The sequence below is a fragment of the Nannospalax galili genome, unplaced genomic scaffold (genome assembly GCF_000622305.1).
Source record: "Nannospalax galili isolate Female #2095 unplaced genomic scaffold, S.galili_v1.0 scaffold853, whole genome shotgun sequence".
In the NCBI taxonomy this organism is placed as follows: domain Eukaryota; kingdom Metazoa; phylum Chordata; class Mammalia; order Rodentia; family Spalacidae; genus Nannospalax; species Nannospalax galili.
Window position 1 is genome coordinate 490,120 of NW_008332825.1, and position 13,099 is coordinate 503,218.

Sequence of the window (13,099 nt, forward strand, 5' to 3'; positions counted from 1 at the left end):
TCCTGTCTGTTGTCATGGCTCTGGGCCCTGATGGACTCTATTTCTCTGAAACCATAAACCAAAATAAACCCTTTCTCCTCAAGGTTGCTTTTGGTTATGGTATTTTTATCACAGTAACAGAAAAGCATCTAATACAAATCAAAACAAAGGAAAAAAAAATCCCACCCAAACTGCAAAGCAATGGGATGTTTCCCTTTGTAGCTCTGGGGATACCCAGCATTTCTGAACCCTCAGTGCCCGCAACATTGTGATGAACTTGAGGTATGTCACAAGGAATATTGCCTAACAGAGCCTCCTTCCTTCTGTGGAAGCTAACATTTCTGCACATTACCCCACACTTCTGAGGACCCCTGCTTCTGCGACTTCCTGCTTGCACAAGAAAGGTTTAATTTATCAGTTAATCAGGATCGTGGATTGCCATGTTTCATTTTTTTAATAATAAAAATGCATAAAAGTTTAAAATATTCTTGAACGCATCTAGTCTGGCAAATGTCACAGGCCTCTACGTGTGTGTGAATTCACACACATTCTTGAAGCATCCCCCGCTGCTGGTGGGCCCCTTTTGGCACTGGAACACTCACCATAATTTATTAAGCTGTGATACTTAATAAGTGTGCACAAATATCATGCAAACATTAGTAGTGTACACGGACAAAGTGTATTAGAAACAGATTTATACAAAAACATCTTGTAAACCAAAAGGAAAAGGCTGTTATTTTCTGTACAAATATGCATGTTTTTCTCTTTTTTAATAATCTGTAGGATGCATCATACTTCTTGGCATTTTCAAAAAAGTGAAAACTGTATAAAAATAAATATCCTATGTACAAACACACACAGGCCAATCCAAGGTTAGCGGCATCACTGCAAAACAAAAACAAAACAACCAGCAGTTAGTTTCAGGGGGCCTGGATGGGTGCTTCTGTGGGAAAGGATGCTATGTACATCCGGCTTCAGACAGGCAGATGGGAACCATAACCCCCATAGCCCAAGAACCTCCTGTGGACTTTAAGACCCCTAAGGGTGGGAAACCCAACTTTCACCTTGCAGCCACCTCCTTTATGACCACTAGAGGGCACTCTCTCCATGCTGTCTTGGAGGACACAGGGTTTGCCCCAAAGTCCCAGATGTCACTTATTTGAAGCAGCAGACGTGGCTTGCTCTAGTTGCTTCTCCAACATGCTGTAGCTCTTGGTACTAGCTGTAGTTCCCTTGCTAAACCAACCATTTCTGCATCTTGACCATCAGCAACAACCTTGAAGGGGAAACTTTTTCTTTGGGGACAAGGGTGGATCTTATTTAATGGATACACCTCTAACCAGCTCCTGTGTATCTCCAACTATATTTTAAAAATTTTATGTTATGTGTGTATTTTGTCTGCATGTAAGTGCACCACATATTTTCAATGCTCAGGGAGGCAAGAAGAGGATGTTGAATCCCCTGGAACTGGAGTTATGGATGTTTGTTAGTTACCACATGGATGTTGGGTACTGAGCCCGAGTCCTCTGCAAGAGCAGTCAGTGCTCTTAACCACTAAGCCATCTCTCCAGCCTTTCTAACTAGGTCTTACTGTTTGACAAGAGGATGAGGTCCCGTGTGAGGCTCAGATCTCTCTCAAGTGCTGAACTTCTCATTTCTTTGACTTGTGGGTGCTTTAGGGACCCAGGCACCCAGGTGTTCAGTCTAGGCCTCACATCTTGTTTGCTTTATATTTTTTCCAATCCTGTGCACCAATGAGATTCTGAGTGTTGGAGCACAGGGGCACCGAGTCATCTTATTGTGTGCCTCTTGAGTTACTGACTGGATTAGCTACGCACAAACTCTTGAGAATGTGGGGTCCCCAGTCCTGTTACAAAGACATATGGATACCCTGAGATGATGGTGGTGGAGGGCTGAGAAGATGCTGAGCTAGAGGCAAGGCGCAGGGAGATGGCACATGCTGGCTACCCAGCTGCTGCTAACTGTGCTGGAGACAAAGACACATTTCTGGATTAGCCAGCCTGTGGCCCATAGGCTGGGGAGTCCTGGGTCTTGGAGAGCTGTGGCTGAGTGAGATGGCCCTGTGGCATCAGACTGCTTTAATAATGGCAAGGGACAAGAACTGGTGATATCTCTCGGAACTCAGGAAACTAGGGGAGGTTGGCTGTAGGTCTGTGTACAAGCCACATGGACCTCGTGGCTTTGACAGCCAAGGTTCACGACACAGGGAGAGCACTGAGCAGGGCAGTCCCTTGGGGGAGGTGCAGAAGACCGGCGAGTTCAGATTTGAAGGTATTTAGATGTCTTCCCTCTGGATAACAGCTAATGAACCTCAGCTGAGTGCTTAGGGTGGTTATTTGAGACCTGTTTTTAAAACACGGCCTGGAACTCCTTGGAGCACAGGGCTACATAAAGTGGCCACAGGAAGCATAATGATGTCACAGGGGTAGATACATATAAGGGGACTTGCTACCACCTTAAAAGAATTTTTTTAAAGTATATAGTTTTGAGTCAGGGTCTCATGTATCCTGGGCTGGCCTCAAATTCACTACATAGTCAAGGATGACCTTGAACTTCTGATCTTCCTGAATCCACCTCCTGAGTGAGTGAGTTGCTGAAATCACAGACATGCACCACCATGCTGGGTTTATGTAGTACTAGGGATGGAACCCAGGACTTTGTGCATGCTAGCATGCCAGGCAAGTACTTTTCCAACTGAGCTACATCTCCTGCCCCTTAAAAGCCTTTCTAAGTGTTCTCCAGGTGTGCAGCGAGTGGGTGTTGAACGGGCACCCCGACCTTTGAGGTAGCACCTTTTTAAACCCGTGTCTTGCTGCTTCCTCTGCAGAAAGGAAGGAAACTGCAGCTTTATGGTACTGCTGAGAAAAGGGCTGGCATGCCTTTGCCCCCGAGGCCTCTGGGAAGCGTACCTTGTTCCAGCAGCCCTGGACTGGTAAGCCATCGTCTCCCTGTCAGGAGAAAGTGATACAGGCAGCAATCAGACTTGCAATGAACAGATAGGACAGAGATAACAAAGACCACAAACCTTTCAGTGGCCCACTGGGATGTGGCCCACACATTTTTATCTATTTTCTCTGGGTCACAATCTTGGAAGGGGGTGAGAAGCACCTAAATTCCACTGTTTGCCCTTTGGCTAAGACCATAGGTAGCTGCAATGTAAGGCTGAGCAGGACTGCTGTGGCCAGTGGGATCAGCCAGCACAGATGTCCGTGAGTGGCATGAGACAAGAGTCTCCGCTCTGGCTCTGTGGAGTGCTGGAGACTCAGGTCACTGGGCACTTGGGCCTCCCTGCTCTTCCTCTGCAAACCTGTAGAGGGGGTGGTGTGCAGTGACCCTCCCAGCCCTCTTGATCCTTACCCATCTCTTCCTAAGTGTGGGGAATGCCATCTAGACAGTCCCAACTGATGGTCAATAGTGGGTGGAGGCAGGGGGTACCAAGGAACAGGCAGCCTCAGGGAGATTGCAACAGGACCGTGAGATGCCTTCAATAGGAAGATTGAGGGTTCCTGGCCCTGCCTCAGACATTGCTGGGACTTTGTGGGAGGTGGGGAAGAATGGAGCAGAGGGGTGAGAAGCAACTGTGTACTGTCAGTGGTAACAACAGACCATCCAGTAGCCTTGGGATGCTGTGCCCATGTGAGGGAATTTTCAAAGGCTTCTTGGGCCTAATATCCTGGCCTCTCTGGCATACCCACCAGCAATCTAGAAAGCTTCCAGAGATCAGGTAGGGAGGGCCAGACAGAACCAAGGGCAGAGCTCGGGTCTCAGTCTAGGTCTCTCACAAAGGCAGCCCAGACCTTAGAGCTGCAGTTTCTAGGCTGGAGACAGAGCGAGAGGCAGTACTTCTGGTGAAGAGCCAAGTGCTCAGTCCTGACAGTAGTTAAAAGGATCATCGGTGCAGGAGAGCAATTCCATCTACCTACCCAGGAACCAGAACCTCTCAATTACCTGGCATTCAGTAGGCGCTGCCCCTGCCCCAAGAAACTTTGCATTATATTAAAATCATGATCAATAACTCCTGCACCCCACCCCTGCGCTGGCAAGTCCAGGACAGATGACTCATCAGTATTGAAAACAAAATCACTTTGAATGAAGGATCAAATCATATTGACCTTCATTTCCCCTCTGGGCTGGGTACAGGAGGGCAGGGGGCCGTGCATTACAGTTTGATGGTGATTCTCTGTTCTCTTCCCAGCCCATCATGCCACACCGGGTCACCACACTGCACATGGACTCTGAGAGGGGCCTTGGAGGCCCACAGTGGCATTCCCATTGGGGCATGGACCGTGGCAGTGGACAGGCTTGGAGAGAGCAAAAAAAGCAGCTTTCACGGTGAGGAGAGCAAGGCGGTTCAACATGGAGAACTAAGGTGCTCAGATGGTGGGTGGGGCTGTGGCGAGGAAAGACCCAGTGGTTAACAGAAGTGCTTTAGAAGAGGTTGGGAAAGGCACCTGCATATGCCACATGCTGGGCAGGGGTCGGGGAGGAGGTTGGGGGGCTGGAGGAGTGGGAGATGGGGTGTCAATAGGCGGGGCCAGACTTCCACCCTGTATGCCAGCCAGTGCTGGTCTTTTGATGCATGTGTGTGCCCTAAAACATCCCAGGTGCCCTCCAAGGGGCAGTATGGTCACCCATACTTTCTAATCTGTTTTCTATTCAAAGAGAATTCCTGAGTGGCCCAGAGTTCTGGCCTGGACTTCTGTGGTGAGAACAGCCTTTAAATTTCCCAGGGAAATGGAGGACAAGCAGAGAACACCTTGAGCCAGCGCCCTTGGAATCAAGCGTGGCTTCTTTCTGTTTCTGTTACAGTTAAGAGGGTCACACAGACACCTAGGAAGACCCTACCTCGAACAAGACTAGGTTGGGGGAGCTGCTGGCTTTCAGCTCCAGACATGCCTGGAAAAGGGGACCTTGGCCACCTCCTGTTTTCTCCTCACTATGTTCTAGACCTTTCTACCTCTCCCATAGTGAGCCACCTAAACGTGAAGGAAAGGAACATCAAAGGACGGTCTTCTAGGACTTTAGTGTCTAACTCTGATCCTGGACCCTAACCTAGGTCTGATGATGTCACCTGGACCATGACCCAGGACCCAGTCTGGAAGAACAGGCAGGGTGGCCCTCTCCTCCATCCCACTTCTAGACTATATCCATCTACAAGCAAGCCCCTCCATCCATCCCTGGCCAAACTGTGAGGTGGGGGTGGGGCAGTGGGGTGACCCTGGCATCTCCTTCCAGTGTTTTGCTAGGTGCTCAGCTGCTATATTCAGAGTGTGAAGGCAAAACAGTCAGTTCTAAGGGCTTGCCCAGAGAATGTGCTTCCCTAGTTGGATCTTGGCTGGCAGAATAGTCTAGAAGCAGTTGGGCAGTGAGGATCAGATGCAGCCGGGCTGGCTGATGTCAAAGTGGGGGAAGCCAAGAAAACATCAGGTTACTTTGCATGCAAGTGGGTGACATGGTTGGGAGCTGCCAGAGTCCTAGGCAAGGTGACTCTTGGTATTGACAGAAGAAGCAGTAACTAGAGGATGGGGCGCTAGAGCAGGAGGCACACGGGTACACACCACACAGGTGGGGTAGCCTCAATTGGCCATGCAGGCAAGGGAAGTCAATGCCATACCAGTGGGCATGGGGCATCCAGTCCGTCCAGCCCTGGTAACCCCGGCTCCCCTTTCTCTCCTTTAAAACCTCGGTGGCCCTGTTCATAAAACCAACCACGATGATTATTGAGGTTAAAGTCAGCCAGCTCCAAGTGTGGAGTGGAGAGGTCCAGTCCTATATTGGCCAGGATGCAGACCCTTAAAGTATCTACACATAAGGCTGAGTCCCAGCCGACCATCCAGCTCCTCAATTCAGTCTTTATGCTCAGGAGAATGTAGCGGTGGAACACGTACACCCAGCCTCTTCTGCGCCGAGCTCCTCTGGAGCAAACACAGACAGCGTCCAACTTGATAGTATCAAGCTTTCAGAACTTTCCAGTGCATTGAGAGGGCACTTAGAAAGCCTAGCTAATGTGCTACAATCATTAATTGCTGGCTTGTTGGGGAGGATTCCTGTGGGCGTCTGTCTCTACACAGGGTCAGTAGTTGACTTGTGAACTTTGGGGAGCTGTGTATGAAGAACCCCTTGTCTGGCTTTGTTCTGCCCAATGCTGACCATCAGTGACATTCAGAAGACACTACTAACACTGGGTTCCTGCATCCTGACCGAGTGAGGACTCAGACAGCTAGAACTGCTGGCCACAGAAGTGACCACGAAACAAAGAAGGCAAATTCATGTGCTTCAAGTACTACATGGGCTTGCAAAGCATGCTGGGGCTCAGAGTGCAGACCGCCTCCCCAGATCTGCGCCTGCGGTTTCTTTTCTTCCACCCCTCAATTGTTCTGCATCTTCAAAGAAGGACTCAAAGCAAAGGGATTTATCCAGAATGACTTGCAGCTGTGGCTAAGGCCCCACCCTCTGCAGGCAGGGCTGCCAAGGCACTGAGAAGCTGGGTGGGGGGACACCGATGGATCGTTTGCTTTTAGTGCATTTGCCTTCTTTGTTTCTAACTTGCAAACCTCATTGAAAAACAGAACAATGCAAGTGAGAGACGAAAACATACCAATGGACAGGGGGCGTCTAGGCCAGGTGCTCCTTGGTCCCCCTTATCCCCTTTAGGCCCTCTAGAGCCTTTCTTCCCCCTCTCTCCCTGTAAACAATGGTTTAGTTGAGGTGGGGAAAAAAACACAACATCAAAATTTTAGGATCATTCACATGTTGAGGTTAGAGACAGAAACTGAAACATAAAACGAGAGAAGGAAAAGCAGATTGTCTTAATTAGGATGGTATCCCCAGTAGGATCATGGGGCACACCCACCTCCCCGCTCTAAGCACCTAAGAATTTGGCCAAGGTTGAGGGTGTAGGGAGAGGAAAACGAGGAGGCAGCTCTGAGCCAATGGGGATGGGCATGCCTACTGAGGACACTGGTACCCAAGTTTTGCTGATGTGGGATGAAGGAGGAACCTCCTATCTCTTTGAGGGTCTAATTTTGAAGAGCTTTGGGCTTTGTCCCAATTGAGATTTATTTATTTTTCAAATTTTTATTTATTTTTATTTTATGTGTATGAGTATTTTGCCTGCGCACATATAAGTGTACCATGTAGATGCAATGCCCGTGAAGTCCAGAAGAGAATGTCGTATCCCCATTGCCCCCCCACACCCTCCAGAACTGGAATTACAGATAGTTGTTAGCCACTATGTGGGTGCTGGGAACCAAATTTGAGTCCTTTGCAAGAGCAGCCAGTGCTCTTAACCACTGAGCCATCTCTCTATCCCCAAGATTTATTTCATTTTTAATTGTGTGTGTGTGTGTGTGTGTGTGTGTTTGTGTGTGCGCATTAGAATGCAGGTGCCTACAGAGGCTAGAGATGTCAGATCTCCCTGACTGCAGTTACAGGCCATTATGAGCTGCATGACATGGGTGCTGGGAACCCAATGGGGCCTTGGCAAGATTAGTGCATGTCCTTAAGCCTCCTCTTGTTGTGATTTATTCTGACCCCTTTGCTATTCTCTGAGGAGACAAGGTAACTTTGTTTAGAGCCCTGGGTGTGGGCATATATATGTATGAGCATCTGGCTGTGCATGCCTGTACACATATGTGTGCAGAAGTGGGTAGGGTCCACATGTGTGAACCCATACACATGTGTATGTGTGTGCACCTGTGCATGTATGTTTGTGTGTGTTCTCACTTGGGTCCTCCCATTAGATGTTTGTCTCTTTTTAAAAAAATCTTTTATTTATTTTTATTTTATGTGTATGAATATATTGCCTGTGTGTATGTAAGTGCACCTGTGTTGTGCACTGCCTGCAGAGGTCAGAGGAGGGTGTCGAATTCCCCTGGACCTGAAGTTACAGATGGCTGTTAGCCATGTGGGCTTGAACCCAGGTCCTCTGCAAGAACAGCTTGTGCTCTTAACTGCTGAGCCATCTCTCTACCTGTCTGGTTTATTCTTATCTGACATCATTAATATTAAAATTATGCAGCTGGGTTGGTGAGATGGGCCATCAGGTAAAGGCATTTGCCACGAAGCCTGAAGATCTGATTTCAATCCCCACATGGTGGAAGAAGAGAACTTACCCTCTACTCCTCTGACCGCTACATATGCGCCACGGCACACTTTATGCTCAAGGAGTTTGTTTCTGAAAAATGTCAGCAAGCACCATGCTTCTAAATCAAGACCTACTTTTTATGTGTTAGGGTTCATTTAAAGAAGGGCAATGGGCCGTTCTTCTTAAAGAAGAATCATCTTTGGAATGAGTTTGAATTGTTTCTTTATAAGTCTTACTTCCTTTAAAAGGCACCAGGTGCATCCCTAGGGGGTGTTCCCAGACACTCTCCTCTGTGGAAAGCCGGTTCTCTTAATACTTGGTGACTTCTACAGTGTAGCTCCATGGTGGCAAGACCTTGGAGACAGGCAGCATGACAGTCAGAACAAAAGACCACATCAGAGCAAGTTCTGCCAGTTATCAACTTGGAGCTCTCTGAGCTTCAGTTTCTTTATCTGTGAAATGGGTACATTGGATCTGATTCAAAAATTATTGCGCTGCCCTGTGCATAACAAATGCTTACTAGTGGCCTACTGTATTGCTCAGTTTCTGGATAACAATGGTGATAACCATTCCTGCTAGCTAGTGTGAGAGCAAACACTCCTGCCGGAGGTTAGTCTCAGGTCAGAGGTTTCGGAAGACTGCCAGCTCTAAGTTTGTTACATTCTGGGAGTTAACAGTAGTTCTGATGCTTCTCCCAGATCTTTGAAAATGACCCAAATTTCTTGATTCCAGAGGCTGTTTGCTATTGCTGACACATTATTCTAAATGACTTTGAAAACACAAAACTTTACTTAGAAAATGATGTATATTTAAGAGGAAATGTGTGCATATTTGGTGAAATCCTTTTGGGCTAAAGACAGTCCACCAATGGGAACATCTGGAAGGAGGATTCACCACCAGCTGTGTGGATGGGGAAGACCCAGGTAAGCATTTTCAGGAGGGCAGCCCTCATTCTCTGAGTTGTGGGAGCACAGTTTCCTAATTAAGATGGGTAGAGTTGCTGAAGGATTGAGGGGTACCAGGTCTTGGAAAATTTGCCTGCAGGTCACAGAAGGCAGAATACTCATACCACAGGGCATTGTGTTCTGAGGGCCTGGGCATCACTCCACATCAGATGCCTTGGAAAATACTGGAGCAATAGCTTTCCCTATGTGTTCCCACTGCCCACCCCAGAGTGGGGCACACAAGCCTCCTCCCACCTCTGCAGGGAGCTCCAGCTGCTAAGAGGCAGAGACTGTGATCCACAGGGGTCTATAAACATTATTAATAAATGTGGATAAACTGATCTGAGGAAATGTATAGGAAGATGGGGAGATGAAGGATATAGTGGGTGAATGACAGACATAGGGCTATAGTGGAGTGAATATTTTGGGAGGAGAAAGATGGAAAAAAGAGGCAGGTCTAGGCCAGAGAGTAGGGAAGAGGAGGGGACAGAGGACTCAGGAAGCAAGACACATATACACATCCCTACACACATTCCCATATATACCTAGAGCCACCCCCACCCCCTCCCCATCCCCAGGCAGGCATCTCAAAGAGTGGAAGCAGTCTCATGGCATGCTTAGACCTTTTCCGTTGGCCAGCTGGCTTACAGGCAGCTCCATGGTAACAACCAATCAATCAATTCCCTGATGATCACACTGCCAGAATCATGTCATGTTACCCTTACTCTTTGACTTTTTAAAGGACAGAGTCTCATATAACAAAGGCTAAAGTTGCTAAATAGTCCAGGATAACTCTGAATTCCTGCTCCTCCTGCCTCCACTCCCAAGTGCTGGGATTATAGGCATGAGCCACTATGACTGGTTTTGACTGGTGTTTTTATCCTAAGGCTCCTGGGCTCCTGGGGTCAAATTCACTGGGCCACTCAGGGACAAAGGTGGTTGTGGTGGAGGGTGGGGAGGGCAGGGATCCTTTTGACAAGAGCGGGACATCCCTTCCATCGTCTTGTATGTCTTTAGCAAGTTCCCTGTTTTGGGTTCTGGACCTTCCTCCTTCCATGAACAGGAAAGAAACTCCAGTGCCATTTCTAGGTATGACATGCCAATAGCATAATTCTATACATTCATGTGTGTGCCTCAGCATGCCCATGGAAGTCAGAGGACAACTTGTTGGAGTCACTTCTCTCCTTCTACTGTGTGGGCTCCGGGGATCAAACTCAGGTTGTATGTAGTCAGGCTGGTGACACACACCTATACCTGCTGAGTCATTTGCCTACCTGATGGCATAATTTTAAGGTTGTGTGTTGGTTAGCATCTAGGACACGATGAGGGCAAAGTTTGATGAGGGCAAATTTTGAGGGCTTCCCTATGGGGCCCACTTTCTAAAACTCAGGTGAGTGGATATAGGGGGCTTTGGGGCGCTCTAGAGTCACCTTCCCAGGTAGCAATGATACTTTGAACCAGAATGTGATCTTGGCTTCTGGCATGTCACCTGGATCAACTGTCAGTACCCTACGTCTGCCTATGCCATTAGGGCTGGTGGCTCAGAGGCTTGAATGAGGAGAGAATTAACTGTCCCTTGGTTCGAAACCCGCTCTTTGGGACCAGTCAGCTGGCCCTTTATGGTATGTGCAGATACGTTCTACATCTGTGCTTGACTTGCTTTTTCTTGGATTTTGGAAGCAAGGTGTCATATAGCTCAGGTTGGCCTCAAACTTGATATGTAGCCAAGGGTAACCTTGAACTTCTGATCCTCCTGCCTCCACCTCCAAAGTGCTGGGATTATAAGCATGCACCACCATGCCCAGCTTTACAAAGTGCTGGGAGTGGAATCCAGGGCTTCATGCATGCTAAGCAAGCACTCTACAAACTGAGCTACATTCCCAGCCTCTGAACTTGACTTTGACAAAGGGACATATTCTAAATTATGTATAGGATGGGGTATGTGTGTGTGTGTCAAAAACTAGGAAGAGGAAGTAGAGAAGATTTTCCCCCGATTCCTGAGCCCTCTGGGGATCACTCAGCAGGTGCTATGAGAGACATCAGCCTGGTCCAGCTCCTCCTCCTCTCCCTATATCTGTGACAAGGGCTCCTCACTTTCCCTGATTCTACCTCTAGAGCAAAACCATCACCTTCATTTCAAGGGACTCAGTGCCTCCAGCCAATGGAAAAGAGTCTTAAGAAATAGGATTGAAAATAAAGCAAACCAAGACACATTAGAAATGAGTTAGAAAGAAGGTTAGTATGCCAATGAAGAGATGGAATGATCAGCTTTGGTAGAGGCCTCACCAACTGCAGATCTGGAAGTAGGTCAGTTTGTTCTAGTGCTTTCTACACATGGTCTTGCCATGAATAGTATAGTAGGGGTAGCTCTGCCTGCTCAAACTTGTTACTGGAATTTAGGGGATAAAGAGTGGCTTTGGTTTGGCTTCCAGTGAAGAGTACATAGGGGTTTAGGAATGCCTAATGAACACTTCTTAAATCAAGAGAATGGAATTAATTGGGACCAGATAGAAACACAGATTCTAGCGTGTTTTATCCTTGAATGCTCAAAGATCAGCCATAAGACCTAGGTTCTGGAATCTGTAACTTAGCACATGTCATCATCTTTCTGGATGGTGGTTCTCCATCTGTTCCTCATATTCCTTACCACCTGAGGTCCTTGGATTTTGGAACCCATTAGAAGACACGGTTGGTCCTGTAGGAGGGCATACATTGCCCACAGATAGGCACTGGAGGAAGTGATGGAGCTCTTCTATTACAGAGAAGACCCAAAGGTTATCTCTTGGTCAGATGTAGTTAAATTGTTAATAGCTGCTGGCCTCAAATACCCAAGGTCATGCTATCACATGGCTGTGGGTGCTGGGAACATTCAGTGTGTCCTGCTGATGATGGCAAGAGCCAAAGGGAGAGGGAGGACCTGGAAGGTGCAGTTTGTCCTGTTGCTCTGTTGGGCCTTTTCAAGAGAAATAGCAGCTGTGATATTTTTTTCTAAAGGTTTGTCTGCTTATTCTTGGAGCTGGAATTTATTTTCTTACTCACCAGTGGCCTAGAATGCCAGGCAAAACTAAGTTTGGAGAGAAAGGATAAAGTGACGAAGGGTCTAAATATATCACTTAGGGCCCTGTTATCAGGGCAAAATAAAGAGGGCAGATGTGAGGCTTCTGTTACTGGATGGTCATGATAAGTTGATGGTTACCATCAGCCTTTTCTGGAAACATGGAGAAATAACACACTGTAATTGCAGGAGCAGGCCCTAAGTTTCCTGCACACAGGCCATTGAGTCCCTTACTAGAAAGCCTTTCAATTTAGGATGATTTATCAGGAAATACGGTATTTGTCATGTTAGGTCAGGAGTCTCCTAGTTGATCATTCCACATCATCGTGATGACATTAGTAACAAGAGTCAGGGTACGAGGGCTCAGACTCACCCGGTTTCCTTTGTCCCCGGGTGGTCCATGTAAACCCTGCATTAAATCAGGGAAATGAAGACACATTAATGAGAAAACATGAAACGATCATGTGGTCCCTCCATTGGGATCAGAAAACTCTTTGCTGATGCCTAGTTCAGTGGAGATAGGCTTAGTTATTCCCATTTTACAGAAGGGGGACAGAAAAGCAAATCTACCTAGAGGCAAATGGATTTATGGACAAAGCCAAGGACAGGGTTCTGGTTTACTTTCCCTGCAGTCCCGGTCCTGGCTGGTAATCCTGCTCTTCCGGGATCACTAATGGGGATGAGTGGTAGCCAGCCAGACTTGGTAGTACACACCATCCATAGCTCCTCAGACCCTCTTTCAAGGTGCAGAACATTCTAGAGGAAGGAGCATCAAGTACCGACTGGACCAACATGGCTGTTTGACCAGCATGCTCGTGATACTCAGGTGGTTGGGAAACACAATCCAGGTTTTGAGACAGGTACTTGGCTTTTGTAATAAAGCCACAGGCAACCATGCTGTGGATGAAAATCCAAGTTCAGTACCCAAGGCCAGCTCCCTTTGGCAAGCTGTCTGGCCCAGGAAGCACCCCATGTGTGTGTGTGTGTGTGTGTGTGTGTGTGTGTGTGTGTGTG

The 13,099-nt window shown here is 47.6% G+C and overlaps 1 protein-coding gene across 10 annotated transcripts in view; it reads right to left on the reverse strand.

The window, feature by feature from the left end:
- Nucleotides 1-560: 560 nt before the first annotated feature.
- Nucleotides 561-13,099, reverse strand: part of Col13a1 (collagen type XIII alpha 1 chain) — a 143,257-nt gene continuing 130,718 nt past the window's right edge. For 8 of the 10 annotated variants that reach the window (XM_029560965.1, XM_029560961.1, XM_029560963.1 and 5 more), the window contains 4 exons: nt 12,459-12,494; nt 6,599-6,685; nt 2,910-2,948; nt 561-864 (listed from right to left, as the gene is read on the reverse strand). In XM_029560965.1, coding sequence (XP_029416825.1) covers nt 862-864; nt 2,910-2,948; nt 6,599-6,685; nt 12,459-12,494 — 165 coding nt within the window. In that variant the 3' untranslated portion in view covers nt 561-861. Of the gene's footprint in view, nt 865-2,909; nt 2,949-5,587; nt 5,693-6,598; nt 6,686-12,458; nt 12,495-13,099 lie in introns of those variants that run through there. The other 2 variants (XM_029560959.1, XM_029560960.1) reach the window with 2 other exon arrangements.